This window comes from Solanum dulcamara, chromosome 5, assembly GCF_947179165.1.
Source record: "Solanum dulcamara chromosome 5, daSolDulc1.2, whole genome shotgun sequence".
Taxonomy (NCBI): domain Eukaryota; kingdom Viridiplantae; phylum Streptophyta; class Magnoliopsida; order Solanales; family Solanaceae; genus Solanum; species Solanum dulcamara.
The window spans coordinates 79,072,906-79,097,029 of record NC_077241.1 but is presented as its reverse complement, the minus strand read 5'-3'; the positions used below and the strand labels follow the sequence as shown (position 1 = coordinate 79,097,029).

Sequence of the window (24,124 nt, the reverse complement as noted above, 5' to 3'; positions counted from 1 at the left end):
GGACTAACATTAATATATAATATGCGTTTGGAATATAAAAAAAAGTCAGATAGATTTAATGGATTAATTTGAATTTCGTTTGGCAAAAATTATATTATTTATATGTAGTTAAATTATTTTTTATGTATATATAATAAATGTTGAATCTCAATTAACTTTATCATGTGCTTGTTTTAATATTTTATTAAATGTCTTATATTCATCATTATAATTAATAATAATATTAATGAGAACAATAACAAGGTATGATTTGTTAGTTGTTACATTAAATCTTGAATGTTGAACTAAATTTTTTGTGAAAAAGAGTAATATTGGAGGTGCGGGGAATCGAACCCCGTGCCTCTCGCATGCGAAGCGAGCGCTCTACCATATGAGCTACACCCCCTTCTGCTATTCGATATAAGTCGAAAGAATATTGTTGTAGTTATTTGGAATTTTCTTTACACGATTAAATATCAAGTGCGAGTAAGTATTTACCTTATATGGTTATTTGATTGAAAACAAGAGATGTTTGGAGTTAAGAATAAGGAAAACGTAAAAAAAAAAAGATTTGGAGTGTTAAAACATATAATATAACTTGTACCAGTGTAGAGCTACTCTTGTTCAAGCGGAGTCAATTATATTGTCACCCTTTCGCTCTTTGAAAAATTAAATTGTATATATACTACATGTTAAATTTCCTTAACTTATTTATATTTCGAATTCTCTTAGTAAAAAAATCGACTTCAACACCGGGACACCAACCTATGTATGATAATCGAGTAACTAATTACTCCTATTATATTTCATTGTTCTAGTATTACTTCAATCTTCAGTGTTTTTTAATCCTTCCTTTCCATATATATTGAGAGAATGTCGACCAAGTTTATAAGAAAAAGTGTTTTCCTTATCGTTTCCCACCACATTACTATATATAACCTTGAGGTATCAAATACACAGATCGTATTGAATTTCGATGAATTAAATTAAACCGAATTTCAATGAATTAAAATAAACCAAAATGGATTGTGACTAAACTGTTCAAATATTAATTGGTATGAGATGGACTGAATCAAGATATACTAAATAATGAGTTATAGTCCAACCTCTGCCAACTCTTACCGAGTTTTGGTTTGTTTGTTTGTTGTAATTTGTTACAGTACTAATCGAAAATTAATACAACTCTCTTTTTCCTTTGACTATATATGACATTAAAATATTTTGACAAAATTTTTAATGAGTCTATTTGAGTTATATATCTAGCCCAAGTCAGTTTTTAAATGAGTTAAATTAGACAAATCAAAATAAGACAAATCACAAAAATGGAGCAATAGTTGCAATAGATCTTTCAGTACATATTATTGTGGTGATTCAAGTAAACAGTATACTAGATGTTATTGCTAGTCGCCTTAGAAAAAATTGGCATTATTTTGATAATTATGAGTTTGCTACCCTCATGCCTTTTTAATGGCAATTAATTAGATTAATGCAAGAGTACGTTTGCTTAATTGTCACCATATACCCACTTCTCTGAATTGCTTGTGTAGTTAACCAACTCCTCTGGTTTAAACCATAGGTTGATTTCATCCTTCGCGGTCTCGGGGCCATCGCTACCATGGATGATGTTCCTGTATAACAGATTGTGTTTAACGCATTATGCAATCATACAAGCATAATGGTCTATTCAGGTTCAGATTCATGTTACCTTCCAACTACAACCGCTAAGTCGCCTCTGATGGTTCCAGGTTCAGATTTCTGTGGATCCGTGGCTCCGATAAGCTTCCTTCCATATCTGATAACTCCTTCACCTTCCCAAACCTGAAGAAAAGTGTATGGAGATGAAACAGTTTTGGCAAAAAAAAAAAAATCACTAAATTACTCTTACTTACCATTGCTAAGACAGGGCCAGAGCTAAGGAAATCACACAGACCGTTGAAGAATGGTCTCTCACTCAAGTCATGGTAGTGCTTCTGTGCAAATTCCTTGGAAGGAATCACAACTTTGATTGCAACCAGCTTGAAGCCCTTGCGCTCAAAGCGTGATACGATTTCTGAAATCTGAAATGCAACAAAATTTTATCAGCCAACCATAAAAGAGAATGCATTTGTCATCAAGCATCCAGATAAAATATTAAAATGTGAAGTAACTTCAGCTGCCTCTTCAACTAAGGAATTGGTGGGTGGGGGTGGGGGAGCACATTATTGGGAGGTCATATAAATAAAGGAAGCAGCAACAGAAACTATTATCATACCAGGCCCCTCTGTACTCCATCTGGCTTGATGGCAATAAAGGTGCGCTCCATCTTGAAAGAAATAAAAACAGATCATATATGTTATTTAAAAGAATGAAAATGATAACAAAATGGATAATATAACACCTCAATCAAGAGGAAGGCTGAGAATACAGTACCTCAGCAGCATGTGCTTCTTGCTCCTGGAGCATGTAAGCTAAACAGTGAAGGGAAAATATGAAATTAGAACACAAATTACTATTTCCCCGAATAAGGAAACAAAGCAAGTGGCACTATCACATTGTAATATGATTCCACTTATTCTTTTTTTCCTTTTAAAATAAGTTCCTACATGATTCTACTCTTAAAAAAGACTCTGTATCTGTATGTGGTAAGAAATGGAGGAGGAGAGAATGTGAGTGATTATACTTGTTGCTCACAAGGCATATATAACAAAAACGAAAAACAAGGGAGGTGGACAAGTTATAACTTTTTTACGGGAGAAATGGAATGAAATGCTCAAATCATGAGCACAAGTACAGCAAACCATTTCACCCCATAGTCATGCAAGAGCATTGACTATTTATTATAGAAGAGGCTCCGGATGCCAATTGCCATAATGTCAATGTTAAGCAAGAGACAAGGCTCCTCTTCCTCTGATTTCCCACTTGCATTTACTATGAGCCACACAAAGCTATTCTTCTTAAAGGTGGAGGCAGTTAACCTTTCATACGTTCATGGAATTTTGCTTTCATCACAACAAGCTGCCAAGCTGCCCCACCTCTCCAACCCCGTCCAAAAGAAAAATATAAGCTGGCAGTACTAGCGAGTATTTCTGGCGCCTCGTATAGGAGGACACATGGTTTTAATGCAACTCTTGTTTTGAGCATCCTAGTAAAAGGCCTAAATGTAGACACCTAAATGCCAGTAACTATATCCTAGAAAAGGTACAAAGCAGAAGCTTCCTCAAAGAAATAAATTTCACCACAAGAGGCTTTCCGAGAGAGGCATGCAACAAGTCCATGAGAAATAAACTTTAACAAACCTGCTGCAGGAAGGGCAAGGACACCAGAGATCCAAGCTCTAGATGCATTTCCAGATTCACTCCTGCCATATGAGGCTAGAGAAGGCACCACTCCTCTCAAAGAAACTGTGGCTGCTGCAGCTGCTGCTCGCCCCCCTGCAACAAAGAAAACTCAGAAATACATCTTTTATTCAAATTCTTCCAATTAGTATCTCCTTTTAATGAAAATCAGCATTTTTAATATAACCACCCATAGATAATCTTTAAACATAAATGACCCATGAAACATTCCCAACAAGAAAACGGATCATCTTCAATGAGTAAAGCTAGAACAAGTACCTCACATAAGTCATACAAATCATGTGAGACAAATCCATGACTTGGAGGTACAACACTTATAATATGTACATACTTTAACTTTTCAACTTAATTTTTATATACATAAATCTTGTCCAAGTTTTAGGTGCAAATGCTGGAACCACAGTACATTGATGTCAAATATAATCTTTTTTAAACCGCAAATATACAGGTCAATATTTGTAGTAACCATAATTCATTTGCAACACATTTACTAATCCATAGACTCCTCAACTGTTGCACAACTCCTCCAAATTCCAAAGCAGCGGTAACAGAAGCAAAAATCCAAATCCACATACCAAAAAGTCAAACACCGTGACCAGAAAAAGAAAATCAAAACATTACTATGAGTCGAACATAAATAAATTACTAGGCAGACTTCAAAACAACCACTTCCACTATGGCAAAACTAACCACACATTACTATTCTAAAGTCAAATAGTTTATTCTTTTTTTTTGAGATTGGAAGTCAAATAGTTTATTCTTCCATTACTAGATTTCAAACATTTCTAAAATATTAAGGAATATTTACCAAAAAATAAAGATTTATGGTACTTTTTTAGCTAATTTCTGAAAATATACAAGTTTTATGCCAAAAATCAGATCCTTTCAGGACTTTAAAAAAAATGGAATATCAAGCTTAAAGCTCAAAACTTCACTTTTTCTTTAATAACCAGCTCAAAGCTTCGTCAATTAAATACAATAGCAATTACAAATCATTATTTTTTTCCAAATGGAGTATCAAGCTAAAAGCTCACAACTTCACAATTTTTTTTTAATAATTACCCAGCTAAAACTTCATCAATTATAAACGATAACAATAACAAATTTCAAAACAACCTCAGCAAGGAAATATATACGAGAACTCAGCTCATGAACAAAGGACGTCGTTATAAAGAGGTTTGACTATATACAAGTTTTACTAACAAAGATCATATGCTTAAAAAGCTCAAAACTTGATGAATTTGTTTTGATAACCAGAGCTCACATCTTCATCAATTAAAAACTACAACAATTACAAATCTCAGCTAATATAATTCACATGAGCAATAAAATATAAAGAAATAAAATGATTTGATTTTTAATATAACCGTGCTGTCCGAGCCAGTTTGCAATGAAATGAAAATTATACCTGAAAAAGCACGAGAACTCTGCTTAGATGAAGCAGAAATGAGTGACTTAGCAGCTCGTGAAGCAGATCTGTAAATCTGAGAATTCATCTCTGAGCTTTTAGAGAGAAAGACAAAAAATGTGTGAAGTGATAGAGAGAGAAAGAGAGTGAGAAATAGAGTGAAACTACATAAGTTTTAGATGTGAGGTTCCCAATGAAGCCACGTGATCTCACGCACCTTAAAGGCGCGTGGGAGAAGAAGGTTTAAGGATTTGGGCTGGGTTAAACCCTAAAGCCCAACTTTGTTGGGCTGAATAGTTGATCCATAACACAAAACGGGCTAAACCGAATCTGATTCGTTGACTTTGCCAACTGTTACGTCGTCGTTTTACATGTTTACTTTAATCTTTAGGTTGCCTTATAGTGCATGGGACCGAGCACTAACGTATCGGATCCGAATTTTGAGTTAAGCATGTTTGGGTGAAAATTATCTCTCATTGAACGTTTGTGATTTCTTAAGGTAGATTTGTAAGGACTATAAAAGTTGATCTAATTTTGGCTTTTATTTCGATTTAGTTTATAATTGTTTTTGATTGATACTAAAAGTTACACTCTTTAATAAATGATTATATCAATGAGTGGTAACATTAGTCTTTAACACTTTTTTCTAGTATAATTAGGTTGTCTTTACTTGAATGTAGGTCTAATGGTTCTTAAAGAAAGTGAAAGGAGCAAATCATTTTTGAATGATTGTTGATTTAAAAGCTATAATGCATATATGGGTGATTCTTTGATATCATTATATTTACTCTCTTAAAAAAAAAATTATCTTCTCACTTTGTCTACTTCTTGTTATAATCACCCATGTTTAATAAGTAAACATATCACAAGCCACCCATTAAAATAGAAAAACAAAAGTAATCATTGTGCTCTAGCTTTATGAACACACATCCTAGAGGCCAATGAGGAACTTATCATAAACAAATCAACAACAACAAAAAAAGAACATTTCTTTTACATCCTCATTGATGGAGGTACTATACTATATTCTTTTATTTTATTTTTTGTGGTTGCTTTAGGCATCTGAGTATTTGAAACCGCTAACACGATTAATTCATACGGATAAAACACCATCTTGCCAAGAGATTATCCATTATCAAAAATAAAACATAAATTAAAGTCACAGAAATCTTAATCATCTCAACTCACTCTTGGTGGTGCAAGAGGTGCTATCTAGCTAATTGCATTGAAACGATGGTAGATTTTCATAAGCTATTTTTTCGGGTTGCTTTGGACATCAAGGATGCGAAACATACTGACACGATTAATTCAAATTCAAGTCGGATAGGCTCAGGGGATGCAACATGCTCTTGCCAAAGAGATTCTCTCCATTATCAAAGCTTGAACCAAATTAAAGATAGAGGAATCTCTGTCATCCCGCCACACTTCTTAATGGTGCTGGAGGTACTATCTAGCTGATTCACTTTCGACATTCCATTAGCTATCTGAACTACATAATGATTCGTTGCCAAAGATGTGATGTAGTGGAAATCCTTAAAACTGCGAACAAATTTTATTTATATAGTAGTAACTTGACAGTGGCAGTTAGATAAGCTATGGACAGAATAATGGATAAATGCTGACAATGGCAATCAAACTTCCAAGTGAATGATAATGCCATCTTTGCTTCAGTTTCTGGCCTATTTACAGGTTGTTGGTACCGAATACTGACAGAAGAACATGTCAAGTCTTGGTTAACTCATCAGGCGCGATGCAATTAGATTGCAGATCACAATGATTCTGTAATGACACCAACCAGGAATCAACCTGCAAACAAAAAGGGATTCTATAGAGGTCAAGTGGATAATGACAGGAATGTATGAATCTATAGATAAGATTTCAGTAATTCCCACCTTAATTGAAGGAATATGTTGCGGATAATTGTTACTCGATTTAGCCATGCAGCATAAGCATGTAATATGTTACTTTTGTTAAGCACATTCTAGTTTTCAATACATTAGCTGAAAATCATCACCAACACGATTAACAAAAAAAAATGCTACTCTTGTCATCTATGTTACTACTTTCCTCATAAATATGTGTGTTACTGTTAGAAGTACTTGTTCTATTTGTTTATGATGATAAGGACTTGTAAGTATCTAATCATTCAGGGGAGACTAATTCGAAAACACAGGATTCCAATAAAGCATTTCATGTCCAGAAAACAAGGCAACACTTTTAGTACTACTAACAGCCAGTTCGTACTCCACCAAATCATTCCTAGAAATAATGGAAAAGATCATATACATAGAGGTGCATATGAATTTGAGTTTACTCGGTGGTCCATTTATGAACTTCAAACATCAACACATGGAAGAAGGTACCAAGACTAGGTACTAGCAGTAGATGATCCAGATACAACCATTACCTGTATTTTAGAAGCACTAGAGCATTCATATCTCAGCCCATGACGAGTTGAGATAAAAAAGCAATATCGAGTATCACCATCGTCACGTTTCAGACAAGGCATGGCTCCAACTTCAACAACATCAGATAGGAGAGTTGAGTCTTGAGGGCTCAGATCTGGATCATGTTTAGTGTTATACTCAAATGTATTCATGACATAGCCTCTTTGTAGTGTTAAGAAATATCAGAAAATTCTTCATTGTGTTAGGAGATATCAGATTGTCCAAGTAAATAAAAGAGATTATGGGTGTTATTAAATCAAGGGAAGATAGAGAGATGCATTGTCTCATGAGGAATTAAGAGATACGCAATCAGAATCCCAGCATAACCTAAGCAGTGATATAAAAAAGGGCAGCCCGGTGCACTAAGGCTCCCGCTATGCGCAGGGTCCGGGGAAGGGCCTGACCACAAGGGTCTATTGTACGCAGCCTTACCTTGCATTTCTGCTAGAGGCTGTTTCCAAGGCTTGAACCCGTGACCTCCTGGTCACATGGCAGCAACTTTACCAGTTACTCCAATGCTCCCCTTCTAAGCAGTGATATACCAAATAGAAATGACAATTTCTACATCAAGATGCATGGAGCTCGTGATAAATTATGTATACGCAACTAAAAGGTCACAGTGAGCTATACCAAATAGAGATGACAATTTCTACCCTTACCATAGGTACTTCTCCTACTTCACCTACATAAATGAACAGGGGAGTTAGAGGATGAGTTTTTTAAATTTCATCAACCCATATAGACTGTGGGGCAGGGGGAGGGTATCATATAAGGCATTCAGACATACCAACACACCATTCTTTACCCACAAAGAGTAAATATTTCACACCATAATTTTGGATAGCTGCAACTTTCAACTCATTTTACAGCCTCCGTCCTTGGGTTTTCACATCTTCCACCACTGTCTTCTACATTCTTGTGTTTATTTCCATTCACCCTCTTCCCGTTTATTCGTCCATTTTGCTAATATATACTTTGATGTTGAAAAATAGGGAAGATACAAGTGCAGTTATAGAGCGTAGAAACCACGAGGACGGTGCAAGTGCCATTGCCCACTAGTGGGCGTGGACATAAATTTCACCCACCTGATCACGAGGGGTGTGTGAGGTTGAGGGATAGTGTCCTCCTTTTGGGGGATTGAGGGTTTGATTTCCATCTCTAATAACTAAAATCACATAGCAGTCCACCAAAATTCAAGAGACACTCAGAGGGCGTCAAACTATATGAGCAAATTTGACATCCATCATACTACAATGAATATCTTTAACCAGCATAAGCTTAGACATCATTTAAGATTTCGTACTTTCCTGATAAATAGTTGAAAGATTCAGCCTCTTATGGGAAACTCAGAATTGGCCAATAAAGGGAAAAAGCAAAACACATAGAGTAATGGTACACCATTAAAAGTATGGAATAATGCACTTGCACCAAAATAGGGCACTACCAAAAAAATATGCAACACTTGAAATTGAAAGTTTCAGTCTAATTACCTATGGATGATGAATACAAGAAAATACCCAATCCCTGAAGGACAAGAAATTTAGGAAGCCAGTCATCAACTTCAGTGTCATCATCGATTGGAAGAGGTTCTCCTGGTAAAGCCGCCCATCTCTGTCAAACAAAAGCAAGAATAAGATTGTGATAATTTAAGTCTGAAAAAGTTCAAGAGATGACAAGAAAAGGACAGATGTTGGTATTTCAGTACCGTTCTCACATACAAATAACCCGACATGCGAGCAGACTGCAGTATTTCGTCAATATGTTCTAATCTGTGAAGAGAAAGATAAATACAGATATATCAGAACTCAAATAAGAGTACTGCTTTAGACAAATCCGTGACTTCTCAATAAAAGATACTAGAGGTTGTTCCCCAAGGATGCATAACTCATTTGGGATTACACTGGGTAGGTTGTAGGTAGATGTCTTCTCATCAAGTAGAAAGCCAGTTATACCATGTAACAGTTACATCTCAACTTTCTACTACCTAGAAATATGAGAATATTCACTTTCCCAATGTGTTCTTTCTTTTTTTAAAAGCATGGACCGGAAGTGTCTAAGTTCATTGAAGAGAACTCCCACGGCAATATCTTGAAGGGTGTTAAGATTTCCTACTCCAAAATTTTCCTTTTATCTATTTCTTTATATAATGGCAGTGTCCAGACCAACTTGCATGCACCTCGACTAGTCCACCAAGTACCAGCTGCCTCCACCCAGCCAGGTATTAGGTAGCTCTGCCATCAAGGCTTAGGTAGGTAAAAAGAATTCATATAATGTAGCCTCTGCAGGGATTCGACCCTTAGTTCCCAAGGTGGCAGATGAGAAGAACTTCCTGCTTTCTCTTTTCGTCGCTTATTTATCCACTCTACTATCCCTGATGATTCTATTTACCCAGATGCGAAGAAGCACTAAGGATGCGTCCTCTAACCAGAGGATTTTCATAATCAAAGACTGAAGCAAGTTCACATGTAGAGAGTTTGGGCGTATAAGGCAGTTTTATTATATGTGCATGTCATAGTCCACCTTAGCACATTCTGCACATTCTATGAATGTGTAGAAAGACTCCATGTTTAAAGGCCAAGTCACCTAAGTAAAATCAAAAAAAGGCCAAGCTTTTATGCTTTTACTCGTAAACCTATGAGTTCACATTGTAATTAGTGCAAATAGATATGCATTTGTAATGCAAGAGGTATGACAGTAACTTACTCCGTGTTTAAGACATCCCTACATTACAAAAGCATCATAACAAGAACTATATGACCTGCAAGATGTCTTGGAACCTTTCTCCATGTTAAATCGAAGTGCAATCATCTCAAAGAGGCAACCACACCAAACACAAATGTGTTTAAAGAAAAAATAAAAAAGAGGTGCAGAAGACATAATGTGAGAACACAGTGAAAGCATTAAAACATACTGAGCTTTTAGATGAGCTTCTCTTTCTTCCAAAGCAGCAATTTCTGACCGAAGAGATTCTACTTCTACAGCAGTTAAAACTACCTGCAAAGTCATGACAAACTCAGTGTTCCTTCACTTCACAAAGATAATGAATGAACTTGAGAACAACTAACTAGGCAATACCAAGTTAGATGGTTAGATGATAAGCAAGAAAAAGCCAGTACCTTTTTCTGACCATCTGTACCAGATACCCAAGGTAGCTTCCTGGGGCTAAATAAATTCAACATTGATGCAGAACTTTTCAATTTTATTCTAGTCAATCTATAAATGGATCTGTTCCAACAGGAAAGAAGCGAAGAGATAGAGATTAATTTTGCTAAGACGACACATTTTTCACCTTAAGAATGTTTAAGTTATATGTCAGAGAAAAAAATACCTCCCAATCTATAGACAATTCTGGTATCTGAATAGAGTTCTCGCCAAATATTGAAGCTTGAAATGATCTCAGAAATTCTAGTGCTCGAGATACATCACCATGAAGTTTATATTTTTTATATTTTCCAGCAAACCCAAAAATCAGTGACTGGATAAAGTGCAACCAGAACTATCGTCAAATCAGCATTTCCAAGTTATAAACTACAAACTGAACAATGGAAGACAACATATTCATGGAAATCAACATTTTTTGAAGTTTTACAAGTGCTTTCATTGCTGTATAACAATGAGAATATTTTCAAACAGACTCAGCAAATATTTTACAATGCAACGCAGGATTTCCCTTCTTGGGGACATAAAAGTTTTGCTTCTTGATTCTGAAAATTTTGATTTAGAGGTTTTTTACCATCGATATAGAAGTGCCTTTCAAACAATGTAGCAGCCCCAGGGGTTAGCTCAAGTGGCAATGATTGAGGGAATTGTGAACTAAGCCTGGTATTTAAGTAGAGAGGCATAGAAGGGCTGACCTATTATCCCCGAGTATTGAAAGTTGCAGTTGGTCCTAAGGGATAACCCAAACGAACTTTTCGGTCATAAAAAAAAAGTAGCATGCGCTGCCACGGTCGAAATCCATAGTAGCTGTCAGGAATCAGTAAATAGTGGACATAGATTTGGAGTACAGAACAGTATCTTGTAAGCATTGGCTTGCTTGGAAGAAATATAATGGGCCCGAAAGTCTCTTCTCTCTTGCACATTATGTTGATAGTTAAATAGCAGGAGAACAGCTCATTATTATGGATAAATTTTAAACTGTACCTTGATGAGTTGAAGAAGTTTATAAATAGGGATCACATCCAATTGCAATAGGATTTAATGAGACAATTAAGAAGAAAAAGTTTCCACTTTGCAAATCTGCATACAATGCAAAAGCAAGACCAATAGGTGGATCTACCTAACAACTTCCCATTGAAATCAGGAACCACACAAGAAAAACATTTGCCAAAGAAGTTGACTAACTGCTTTCACACTCCATATTGCTTTAGATTTATGTCAATTTAATCCATGTCTGCTATATGTTCTACCCCTCCTACTACGAATAACCCAACACTACATCTGGAGTTTTATTCCATTTCCAATAAGAAGACCACCTTTGAGCTTTACCTCAACCTCTGTCTTTCATAACTGAAGTTTCTCAAGTACAATCATTGAACCATAAAATTTCTCCAAAGTAACCTAAAAGCTATTACTAGTACCCCCAACTATGAATAAAACATGATCAAGCATAATTCCCAACACAATCAATCAATCAATTAACCACCTCTCTATCCCAAATCAGTTGGGGTCGGTTGTACAACTCGTCAGATGATTCATTATAATAAAACCACTTTTTTTTGCTAGTAATGTCATTCTACCCCTCCCATTAAGAAAGACAATGTTTCATCAAGAGTTCGATTCCATTTCAATAAAAAGGCCACCTTTCAGCTAAACTCAACCTCTGTCTTTCATTACTAAAATTTCTATGGTACAATAGATAACATTGCTTTTGAGCCGAGCCAATGCTCTATCAGAAACAAACTCTCTACCCCACGAAGATAGGAACAAGATCTGCATACATCCTATTCTACCCACCTACCCTCCCAAGACCCCCACTTGTAGTATGTTGTTGTTGTAATCGACGCAGCACAAAATAACTTGAAAAGTAACCTTAAAAGCTAGTATTATTAATACCCAACTACGAATTTAACATAGTCAAGCATAATCCCCAAAACAATCAATCAATCAACTAACTACTTCTCGATCCCAACTAACTATCAATCATCATAGAAAAACTATTTCAGCTATAAAAAAAAAAACTAAAATTGGTTCTGAAAATGTAAGAGCTAAGAGCTAATAATTTCTGGGATTAGGGGAATTAGTACTAAAGTTCAAGTCTTTACATAAAATAACCGAAATTACTCCGTGAAACAAAAGCAGAAACGGCTGTATTAAAGTAAAACCAGTGGAAAATCATAATTAATGGATGAAAAATGAAGAAATTGGAACCTGTATTAATTGATTAGGCGAAAAACGAAGGTATGGATAGACGGAGACTTGCTATGATGGATGTAATGGTTGTTAAGTCATCATCTTTGGTCCCGTTATGCCACAGCGTATAAGAATAATATTGAATAGAACGTATTAATAAGAATGAAAATCCTTATGATATATTGAGATTGGTTAAGATATAATTATTTTTATTCTATTTTTTTTAGTTTTGGTGTACTAAAGATAGTTCTAATTTTAACTATATTTATTTATATATTAATTATTTTTGTTGTTAATAACATGATTTGTGATGTATAAGTTAAATATAGGTTGGAAATCCTACAAATCAAAAAATTATGTTTTTTTTTTATGATTGATATATGTATTATTTTCTGTAATACGATCTACTATATGATTTGATTGTCTTACTTTCTTTTTGAGTCTATTCTAAGAAAATATATTTATTTATATTTAGTAAATTTTTGAATTTCAATATTGTACTAATAAGTTTTACATCACAAGATTTAAAAAATTATATATATCTTTAATTTAAAATTATAAAATTTTAAAGACCTACTTTAATTTTTGAACTATTTGCCTAATTAAACTAAGAATATAAGAAATTCTTTTAAAAATTTTGTTAGCTTTGCAAAAGACAAATTTTAATGTTACTAAGATATGGTTGTTGTTGTACTAATATTACTTATTTGTAATGAAAAGCAAAAATTGAATAATGAGCACATTCTTCTATACTTATAAAATAGAAAAGATTGAAATTTATGTGAATCTATTTTACATAATATGTGTCGTGTTTTTGTCACTAGTAAAAACTAACTCAGAATTTGAAAACTAACTCAGAATTTGAAGACGATAGAGAGATTATTAGAGACGGATGCATATTAGTTGAAGTGATAGAGGCATTATTTGAGGCGGATGCATATTAGTTGAAATGGTAACAATTCACGCTGACCCAAAAAAATTAAAAAACGTGGTAAATCAACACTCCAAATTGACTTGTGTATTTTAAGGTGTCTAACAAAATATATAATCGATCTTTAGATATAAATACGCATATACATAATTTTTTGAAGTTAACAAGAGCATGTGCACCCAGATACCTAAAAGTATTGGTTTATAAAAGTTTTAAAATTAATTTAAGTTATTTTGCGTTGTGTAAACAAACGGTGACGGAGATTTGAAAAAGAATGAACAAAAGGGTTTTTTTTTTCCCTCAAAAATGGTCTCTTTTTATTTTAAGAAAATAATTATATGCGGTTAAACTTATCAGAGTATAATCTGATTTTTTGTCAACGATAATCAAATTTACAATTAGAGCACCATTATTAGTAATTAGGCTAAATTAATAAGCACATCACGTGTGTCTTACTAATCTTTTTAAATTAACAATTAAATACTTTACCTGATAATACGCGTTATCAACTCAATTTACTACTTTATTAGGGATAAATTAACATGATTTGTTTCAGACATACCTAATAGTTGTGGTTGTTTAATTCCCGAAGTAAATTAAAACAATTATAAATCTGAGAGAAAATAATCATAAGTCTGATAAGACAAGGGGATATCCAGAATTAAACATCAGATGATATAAGATATAAATTTTATTCATTTTATCTCACATACCAAACGACTAAGGGTACAAATCATATCATATATAGTCTCTACTTTCGGGACTCAACTGAAGTAGTAAAGCATATTTGATGTTCAAATTTGCCACAGAAAGTTGGAAACAAACTTATTTAAAATATATTTCGATTTCGTAATCTTGGAAGGAAAACAAAATCATGATTTAAGTTGATCAAATTTAAACCAAATTAGATGGAATAAAATCATGATATTTTGTGAATTATAGCCTTCTAAGATCGGAATAATCAAAATCCTACCCGGTTCATTTTTAGTGGTCCAGAAACCACCTTTACACTTCCTTTAGAAAAAAATAATAAATAAAGAATTTATTTTATCATGATAGTAATATTAGTTGTATAGTCTCAATGAAGTTAAAAAGACATTTGGAAAATGAATAGTTAATATAAGGTTGAAACAGGAAAAAAAAATATTTTTCTCTAGATATACTACTAAAGTGGACAAGTAAAAGTAAAATATATATATTTAGTATAATGAAGAAGTATAATTGAACAGAGATGGTATTTAAAAAAAAAAAATTAAAAAAGCAAAGCTATAGAGAATACAAGAAAATACGCACATGTAATCCCAAATGAAGAACCAAGTATTAAAAAAACTGATTTTGTAACCACTTATTTTTAATTGTCTTTGTACATGAATTATGAAAATATCACACACACAATATCTTTGAGGGTAGATTTTCTTCTACGTATTCAAATAGTCAAGTGTAACCATCACCCATTTTCCTCAAAATAATGTTTGGTTGAAAAAAAATCGTTGTGTAAGTTTTACAGTTCATTTTGCTCAGTGTTCAAAAGTGATGCCATGAGAAGTTTAAAATAGAAAATAGCATGAGTGAAGCAAAAAAAGAAAGTTGAAATACAAAAATGTTCAAGTGGTCGAAAAGGCTCAATATGCAAAGAGGAGAATAAAGTAAGGCAGCAACAAAAAGGGGGGGCAAAATACACCAAAGAAAAAACACAAGTGAACTAAAACAAATATGATTAAGATAAAAAAGGATGAACGTCCATACCAGAAATCAGCCAAGAGAATGGGTGAGATAGGCATCCAAATCCTTGCTCGACCTAAAAGCACTAAAGAGAATTGCATATACCAACATTCCAAATAAAATATGAAAACCAAAATTAGACAAATAACCCACAACCCATTTGTAGGAGAGTAATGGATTGTGGTTGCTTTCGGGGAACAGAAAAACAAGAACAAAAAAGCAAGAGCATAAAGAAAAAAGTTTTATTGATTAGCTAAAGAGCAGCAAGCAGACAAAACAGATATAAGCGGCATTTCAAAAACTCGGAAAAATAAATTGTCTCAATGTGTACTTTCAGGAGAATGATGTATCCGACGTAAATTTACTGACTCAGACTCAATTGACTCTGGCATCACTGCCTCAAATACCTCAGTAGACACATCAGTGTGTGGAAGAGGACCACATTTAGCATCAACAAACTTCTCCTCTTTGACATCATCAAGAATTGAAATGTCAGCCCCCATCAAATCTTTAGACACAAGAGGAGCAAGGGCATCGGATTGGCACACCTCTTCCAGAGACAATGACTTTTCCGCAATTTTACTTTCCTGAGCCACATCCACAACTGTATCAGCTTCCATGCCAGCTCCTTCATCCATGGTAGTAGGGAGATCTGATTTATCGGTCAGGACAGCTCCTTCATCCATGGTAGTAGGGAGATCTGATTTTTCATTTGGGACAGCTCCTTCATCCATGGTAGTAGGGAGATCTGATTTCTTCTCAGTCGGGACAGCTCCTTCATCCATGGTAGCAAGGAGATCTGCTTTCTCAGTCGGGACAGCTCCTTCATCCATGGCAGTAGGAAGATCTGATTTCTCAGTTGAGACAGCTCCTTCATCCATGGAAGTAGGGAGATCTGATTTCTCGGTCGGGTTTAAACCCATTGGCTCACACAGCTCGTGAAGTGGGGTTTGTGAAAGCCCTACAACCTCCTTCCCGGAACGAACAGGAAGATCAACCCCCTCATCACCATCTGCTGCTAGCCCATCATCCACCAGAGCGGAGCCTTCAATTCTACCATATACTGAACTTGCATTCTCTAACTTAGGTGCTGGATAGGACACACCTAGCTGACCAGAAAATGTAAAATTTCCACCATTTGTGAATTTAATTTCTTCCCTCCTCTTCTTGTAAAGGGAAATGGCATTCTGCAATAGGGTCATCATCACATGGGATAATAGAAAATTTTCATTTAAAAATTGAGCAACTAGATTGGGTAACTAAACCATGAAAAATCCTGTTCTCGTCTCACAATGGAAATTAAACACAACTACTATCCCGAATTTTCTCCCTATCTAAAAAAACACCTTAAAGAGCAAATATCTTCTTCACATTAATGAAACAGAGACCAAGACCGAAGTATAATTATTTTTCTCATAGCTTTTCTCCTAAAACAAAGGTGAAACAAGATATGTTGAGCGAATAATAGAAACAAGACATTACTGTAAGTAACCCCAACAAACATGCAATTCACGAGTACATATAAGACACTAATCCTAGGTATCAGAAGCATAGCAACAGCATACAAAATAATATAGTTGTTAACGATATTTCACTTTCCAACTCAAAATGCATATGCATCTTGCACAAATCACACACCTGAAAAACAGAATCAGCCACAGTAGCAATGAGTGGCACAGTTGAAAATTTGCTGGGCAGCATTACATTAGATTCTACAGCACCCTGCTAGAGGAAGAATAAATGTTAACTTATGGTGATGAAAGAAATAAATAAACAAAGAAACAATTCAGTTACCCGCTTTACCTCCAAGAACAAGATCTTTGAATTATCAGATGTCAAGATCTGCTCAACATCCATTAAGCTACTACATTGATCAAACAACTCAGGCTCTGCAAGATCTGCTGATATATCAAGTTTTTTGAGGTAAACATTGCAAAGACGAGTGTCTTCTTTCCCGGATGACTTCACCTCAATTGGTTGCTCTTCATGATTGATTTTCAAATCTTCTAGAGTGCTCCTTCCAGGAATACTGCTGGACTGAAAACTGATATCATTGCTTTCAGCATCTTGATCTGTCTGCTTTTGCTCGCCCTGAGCTTGTTGAGCCAACTGGGCAGAAAAAGAATTATCTGGGCCCTGAATAGAACAGACCTCCTTCTGTGAACCAGATGGCAGCTCCACACTGGTGCCCCTCATTGGCCCTTTCCATACATCACCAATTGTCTCCCAACTCCGACTATTGTTGGACAAAGTCCTATTCTGGTCCCAGTCTGACCTTCCATAAAGGTGAGGTTCTTCACCAAAATTGTTAGCATCCCACCCGTGCAATGGAGGACCGCATGAATCATCTAGTGGAGTTCGCCAACCCATCGGGCGCCCATGGCCAGAAAAGCGGTCTGCATCTGGCATATGGTAAGGAACCCCAGGGTGACTCAAGTCCATTGAAGGCCTAACACCGAACATTGGTGGTCCAGGAAATTGCTGCATCGCAGGATGAAAACCAACAGGAGGTGGACCATGCTGGAATGGCATGAAACCATTTGCCAGAGGTGACGGCCAATTTGGAACCCCCTTCCAAGCATTTCCTTGCATTCTTCCAATAGTAGGATCATTAATTCTTCTGTGACGGTTGGTCGACTTCCCTCTACTATCGTCCTCCAAAGAGCCAAACATCGATGGGCTGTCAACCCCAGACCTAAATGGAGGTGGGGGAGGTAAAGCAGACTTTGAACTGCCTGACAAGTGACTCCCTCTGATAAAAGGAGAAGATACAGAGACATTATCTCCATCCATTTGAGATAGTTCATCACCTACAAATGCATCGCCAGCAAAGTCACGGTTTCCTCTGCCTTCCTTTACTTCCTTGGAACCACCACCACTTCTCTGTGTTGAATCCTCAACATCAAGACTCCGGCGAACCTCGGATCTAGTCAAGTGTCTTCGATCATTGCTTGCTGAAGTAGGAGATCTATCCATCAATTGCAGGGGAGAACTGCGAATATCTGATTTAAGCCGTCGTTCAGCTGAGAAATCTCCAAGAAAGATGTCCTCCTTCTGAATCATTTTCTCTGTTGAACGAGATGAAGAAATTCTCTCAATTGATGCACCAGAACCAGCATAATCTCGAGAGGTTCCACCATGTCGAATCCTTTCTTCATAAGGATAATCCCTGTACTTAGACTCTTCTTGTTTTGACAGCCTGGTAGGCACAGAAGGGCAGAACATACCATTGTCAGATTTTGTTAAAACTGATCAAACAAACAGACAGACTGTTGGTGACAAGAAATGAATCAACACTAGCATCACCAATTAAGCAGAAAAACACAAGGTTCAATAAGACAACTAGATCTCTCACTTGCAATCAAGAAGGTTTTATTGAGCAAAATTCTTAACTCCTCTGGTGTGACGCACAAGATCTTTTTGATTAAGGTAATATTAAATGTCTTTCTTGAAAATGCGCGGTAATACCATAAGCAAAACATAGCACCTCTGCAGCTGTTTGTGAAATATAGCACAAAAGGTCCAAACCTCAACTTGCATCCAAACGTTGAGCACTAAAACAAACAGTGATTATGTTCATGAGAAAGCATGAGCAATATCACCTATGATTAAGTAACCTATACGGAAGATCAACAAACAAATTACTCAAATATTAAAATGGTTTGAAGCCAAAATTCAGTACAAAGACTACCACTACTAAAACCAAAAGTTGCAATCATAAGCAGCAGCACTATCCTCCTTCATCTATTTCACACCAATATACCTTCAAACAGTACAGGGAAAAAGGCTTCTGAAATGCACAGAGGAAAAGGTTGTGCACAAATTCACTAATCAATACAAGCATTCATTTTTCAGTCAGCAAAAAGCCCATCTCTGAACTATATCACAGCCCATTAATCACAGTAACCAGAGGAATAATACTAGAGTTATAGGAAGCCAACATACATCATTTATAAATGTGAGTTATTTGACAAATCATAAAATCCACACTTGAAAGAATCCACGAGGTAGCCATTTCATAATAAAATCTAATTGATCTATTTGGAATAGCACTTATCATAAACCAAAAAACATCGCTAGCTTACCCAATCCACTAAAACTGAGAAGACCGCATATAAAGACATAGATGCATCTCTGCTCACGGAATAAACATCAACGGCACATTAAATTATCAGACGTAAAAATGAGTTTTAGTATATCACTCACTCTGTACTCACCGCGTCACAGTGTTCAGTTTCAGCATATGTTCATATATATTACTTTTTAGTGCTCATATTTGAAACTGGTGCAGTCTAAACAGGCCAACCAAACATCCTCATCATTCTATCAACCAGCTAAAATTTTCTTGGTAAAACCTCTCCAGCCCTATATCACGCCATCTTTTTACAATGAAAGTGGTCTCTGGGACAACTAAACACACCTTGACTAATCAACAATGCAACATGCTACAACACACAATAGGAAGTCCTGGATAACAATGAGCTCACACCAAGGGTTGTAGCGGTAACAAGAATCTGAGATTTCTGGGTTTTTCTCCTACACCTCATCTACTTGGCCACCCTGAGGGGGCAATGCAAATTGTAATTAGCCAAAAATAAGAAAAGCACGCTAACCTTGGCACAAAAGAGGATCAAACCCTACAAGGTTACAAACATGGAAGAATAAGAAGTCGGAGCACAATTATTCAAGATATCAAGTAAACAAATAGGATGATTTCAGATCTCGTCCATGGATCACATCTACATTTTAACATTCAAGAAACATCATGTAGAAGAAAATTGGTAACTACTTGCCTGTAATTATCCCTTGTAGTATGAGGTCCAGCACTAGGTGAAGTCTTCCACCTGCTTTTTTTGGGAGTAAGTTCTGCATCAGCATTCCTCGAGGTAGACCTTCCACGATCAGTGACAGACTCTATTCTAGCACTGCTTATGGATCTCTTCTCTGCTTCAGATCGCTGATCTTTACTGCTCCGAGATCTAATATCTCCAAGGTCCTCTTTATCAAGCGTTCTCCTCCTTCCTGGCTCATCTTTATACCTTGCACGATCATAACCAGGGTTACCTTCATGCATACCTGACTTCCTCAAATGCAAATCAGAAGCATGACCCTCGTCCCTAGAACGCTTTGCATCAGACCGGTCACCTGAATGGTCTCTCAGAACAAGTTCATCCCCATACTTGGCATCATTGAGTCTCCTCTTTTTATCACTTTCATCTGCTTCACTGCCATCCTTGCATCTGCCATGTCTTTCAAAATCGTCCCGGTGCTTCTCATCCTTGCGCCTTCTATCTCTTTCATTGTCTTCTCTATATTTGATGTCCCTCTGCCTATCATCTCTTTCACCATCTTCATGATATCTATCTTCATCATGGCGACCATCTTTCTCCCCATACTCTCGATACTTATCATCCCCATGCCTGTTATCATTGTCACCATCACGATACTTGTCATCCTTACGACGACTATCTCTTTCATCATCTTCTCGATATCTATCATCCTTGCGCCTATTATCCCTGTCACCATCATCACGATATTTGTCATCCCGGCGTCTTCCATCTCTGTCAACATCTTCCAGGTACTTGTCATCTCTACGTCTATTATCTCTATCACTATCTTCCCGATATTTATCATCACGCCGTTTTCTGTCCTTGTCAACATCCTCGCGATACCTATCATCCTTGTGCCTGTCATCTTTATCGCCATCTTCCTTATACTCTCTATGTTTTTCATGTCGCTGTTTTTCATCTTTAGTACGTTCAGACCTCGAAGATAACCGTCTGTCATCACTCTCATTTATGTCGTCATCATATTTATCTCGATCACCAGGGACTTCTCTTCTCTTCCGTGCCCTTTTCTCAGCATCCTTGTCCAAGTCAACGTTTGGTACCTCATTTTGGATAGACCACTCTATAAAGGTCAAAGAGAATTTACAAGATAAAGGTTAAACACTTAGTAATTACCCCTTTCATGAGAAGGGAACAAATTAACCAACATAGTAACAATTAGAGCAATGAAGCAATAGAAATTAACAACGCCAAAAAGTATTTTGATACCATAATTATTTTTACTGGATAACCTCTAACACCAATCTTTACAGGTCCCCTACAGTACATAGACGTATATGATCCAAAATATAATCCTTCTTTACCATGACATTTCTACAGCTTGGCTTAGTATATCCAAGGAAAACTTGCACAGGAATAGTGATGCAATAAAATGTTCATGCAAAACAATTTTATTGACTAGCAAAATTCACACTTCAAAGCCAAGCCAAAACCCACCACTTGGAAGGGAGAGTAAGATAATCCATCTTCATCCTCGTTCTCACATCAAGTTACAAAACATACCATCTTCAATACATGGAAGCATAGGGGAGACGCAACAAACAGACACCAAAATATACATATTTTCTTAAATAAGATAAGACCAAATGAATGCAATAGGAACATAACTACAGCGGTTTCTCTCGCAGTTCACCATCGGGAACAAGATCACTCATGTCAGAAATGATAGGGACAATCTCCATTTCCTTTGACCATGTCCTCCACATCTACCAAACCAACGAGAGTGAGGGAGGGATCCTTTTTTGCCTTATTACCATAAAGGGCTCCTAGTTTAGAATTTAAAACAGTCTGCCACTAGTGTCCCCTGCTCAATTAAGGGATCCTACTACTCTTATATCAAAGATAGAGAGAGCTTCCCCCACCAAAAGGAAAAAGAATTTGACATGTAAATATCCACTGCAAATTCTTTATGCATCCATACCTAGATGCGTGAACAAAAGAAGATTACAGAATTCACTTTCCTGGAGTCACATTGTCCAGAATATTATACCCATTCTTAATCTCGGAAATGTTAGAACTTGAATATGTTATGACATCAATTATCATTTTCTATTTAAAATTATGTTGGGGATATTCCTAGTAGGTAGTAACAACAACTCACTATAAGCTAAGACAAAGCAAAAACAGGGTGAGCATGATCAAGTCTTCCTATAACCAAAAGGAAACATTCCAATAACAAATACCACTCAAATAAGTTACCTTACCAGCAGTTTCTCTACCTTTTTTGTTCTGCTTTTCTTCACTAACATCCCCAGATTGAGACCCTTGCTTCTTCACATTGTCAACATCATCGCGCTTATTCTCATGTCCCTTCTTTTCCCTATCTGATCCTCTCTCCTTTTCCTTCACCTCCTTGGAATCCTTGCCTTCTTTTCGACCAGAATCCTTCTCAGATTTCCTCTTTGACTCCACTCTTCCACTCTTACTCTCTTCTTTTTCCACCAATGAGGCAATACTACCTTCTTTCTTACTGCTTTTACTCTTGGAATCACTTGAACTCTTAGTTTCCTTCCCTTTCATACCCTTATCTGCATCAATTTTCAAACCTTCTCCCTTCAGTGCACTATCAGCAGCACCATTCCATCTATCAGCACCACCAGTACCCGCCTCTATCTTCTCTTTCCGACGCTTGGAAGAAGCATACTCCTCTGAGGCATCACCATTTCCATAACCACTTAGATCTTTACCATCCTTGCCTTCCTTTGATTGAGAAGAATGTTTTCTCTTCTCACCAGAACCCGAATGAATTGAATCCTTAGAAACCCTAGCCAAACTATCCTCCTTACTACTCCTCTCTTTCTCCTTCTCCTTCTCCTTCTCCTTCTCCTTCTCCTTCTCCTTCTCCTTCTCCTTCATTTTCACTTCCGAATCCGAATCCGAGTACGAGTAATCCCTACCCTCCTTCGGACTATGCTTACTCTGCTTATGCGATTTATGCTTTGAACTTCGAGGCATAACTGTAAATATTCCAAAACCAAAACCTAACCCTCTTTTTTCAATCCCTTACCCTCCGAAACCCTAATTCACTCTCCGACACTGTAAACCCAATTCAAATCTAACAATCAACCACCGGTTCCCCCAACCAGCAAAATGACACAAACTTCCACAAACCCTAACTCACTTGCACTTCCACAATAAATTAAACAAATTCCATCACAATCCCCTGGCGGCGGTATGCAACCGATTCGAATCTGCCGGAAAACTCACCGGGAACTTCCAGAAACTTCTTGACCTTATTCTTCAAATCGGTTATCGATATAGAATACAACAATATAGTGTACAGTATACGTACATAGATACGTATAGAGAGAGAATTTGTAGAGAGAGAAGAGAAATTGGGGAAATATATTGAGAGAGAAGATCGGAGGCGATGGGGTTTGTTGGCTGCTAAAACTGAAATGTGGATTCGTATTGGGGTATCACAGATAATGGGATGTTATGTCGGAAATACCCTTGATAACAGTTTGTATTTACCATAAAGTTAGGGCTGACACGTACTGCTATACTCCTTTAAGAGTATTGAAAAGTGGTATTTTCTACTCAATAAAATACCCCAGAGTTTGCTGGTAGTCGAGGATATTTGTGAAATTTTTATAATTTACCAAGTATTTTTTTGTCAATGTGTCTATTCTAACTGAGGGTATTTATGAAATTTCCTTACTCTTTATTACTATCTTTGTTGATGTGTATGTTTCTCGACGTCGACATTTCTATTTCTAACAGAGAATGATTATGAAAATTACATACTTTAGACACACCTCTTTGTCGACGTGTCTGTCTCTAGCTGAAGGTATTTATGAAATTTGAATTTATATACTTTACTTTACTATTATCTAGAAGGGTCTAGAAGTAGGCGCCTCGGCTTCGATGTGTCTACTTCTACCGGAGGATGTTTATGAAATTTGTACACTTTAGTACTTTCTAGAGGAGTCTAGAAGCACACACCTCTTTATCGACGTGTCTACTTCTAGTCAAAGGTATTTATGAAATCTGTATACATTACTATTATCTAGAAGAGTCTAGAAGTAGACACCTTTTCGTCAACGTGTTTGCTTCTAACCGAGGAAAATTTATAAATTTTCTACATTTTCTCCGAAAAAGTT

At 36.3% G+C, this 24,124-nt stretch overlaps 2 protein-coding genes and 1 non-coding gene across 4 annotated transcripts; all 3 read right to left on the bottom strand.

The window, feature by feature from the left end:
• Window positions 1–312: 312 nt before the first annotated feature.
• On the bottom strand, window positions 313–385 carry TRNAA-CGC (transfer RNA alanine (anticodon CGC)). The gene has a single exon. It is a non-coding gene; the product is annotated as a tRNA-Ala (tRNA).
• A 925-nt stretch (window positions 386–1,310) lies between these two features.
• On the bottom strand, window positions 1,311–10,770 carry LOC129890812 (uncharacterized). The gene is made up of 15 exons (XM_055966288.1): window positions 10,759–10,770; window positions 10,514–10,644; window positions 10,286–10,394; window positions 10,081–10,163; window positions 8,875–8,938; window positions 8,660–8,780; window positions 7,130–7,284; window positions 6,446–6,528; window positions 4,723–4,886; window positions 3,255–3,389; window positions 2,389–2,426; window positions 2,231–2,281; window positions 1,869–2,036; window positions 1,685–1,797; window positions 1,311–1,607 (listed from the first exon to the last, which is right to left on the bottom strand). The coding sequence occupies exons 1-15, from the start codon at window positions 10,768–10,770 to the stop codon at window positions 1,484–1,486; spliced, it is 1,551 nt and encodes a 516-aa protein (XP_055822263.1). The 3' UTR covers window positions 1,311–1,483.
• Window positions 10,771–15,402: 4,632 nt separating this feature from the next.
• LOC129890173 (uncharacterized) lies at window positions 15,403–23,433 on the bottom strand. Of its 2 annotated transcripts, none has more exons than XM_055965728.1 (5): window positions 22,241–23,433; window positions 19,968–21,084; window positions 16,978–18,373; window positions 16,813–16,896; window positions 15,403–16,361 (listed from the first exon to the last, which is right to left on the bottom strand). In XM_055965728.1, exons 1-5 carry the CDS (start codon window positions 22,974–22,976, stop codon window positions 15,495–15,497), a joined length of 4,200 nt encoding a protein of 1,399 aa, XP_055821703.1. In that variant the 5' UTR covers window positions 22,977–23,433; the 3' UTR covers window positions 15,403–15,494. The 2 variants fall into 2 exon arrangements, with proteins under 2 accessions (XP_055821703.1, XP_055821702.1); XM_055965727.1 differs by having other exon boundaries at window positions 22,226–23,432.
• Window positions 23,434–24,124: the final 691 nt, after the last annotated feature.

Bases quoted from the DNA above. Each gene is read 5' to 3' on its own strand.
- LOC129890812 (XM_055966288.1), bottom strand. The intron at 8,939-10,080 runs GTATGTTTTAAT...TTCTCTTCACAG, and splicing joins GAAGCTCATCTAAAAGCTCA to ATTAGAACATATTGACGAAA. The intron at 8,781-8,874 runs GTACTGAAATAC...TTTGTTTGACAG, and splicing joins GTTATTTGTATGTGAGAACG to AGATGGGCGGCTTTACCAGG.
- LOC129890173 (XM_055965727.1), bottom strand. From the start codon at position 22,976: ATGCCTCGAAGTTCAAAGCATAAATCGCATAAGCAGAGTAAGCATAGT. The intron at 21,085-22,225 runs GTAAGGTAACTT...TGACCTTTATAG, and splicing joins AAAAGGTAGAGAAACTGCTG to AGTGGTCTATCCAAAATGAG. The intron at 16,362-16,812 runs GTGTGTGATTTG...ACCCTATTGCAG, and splicing joins TGGCTGATTCTGTTTTTCAG to AATGCCATTTCCCTTTACAA.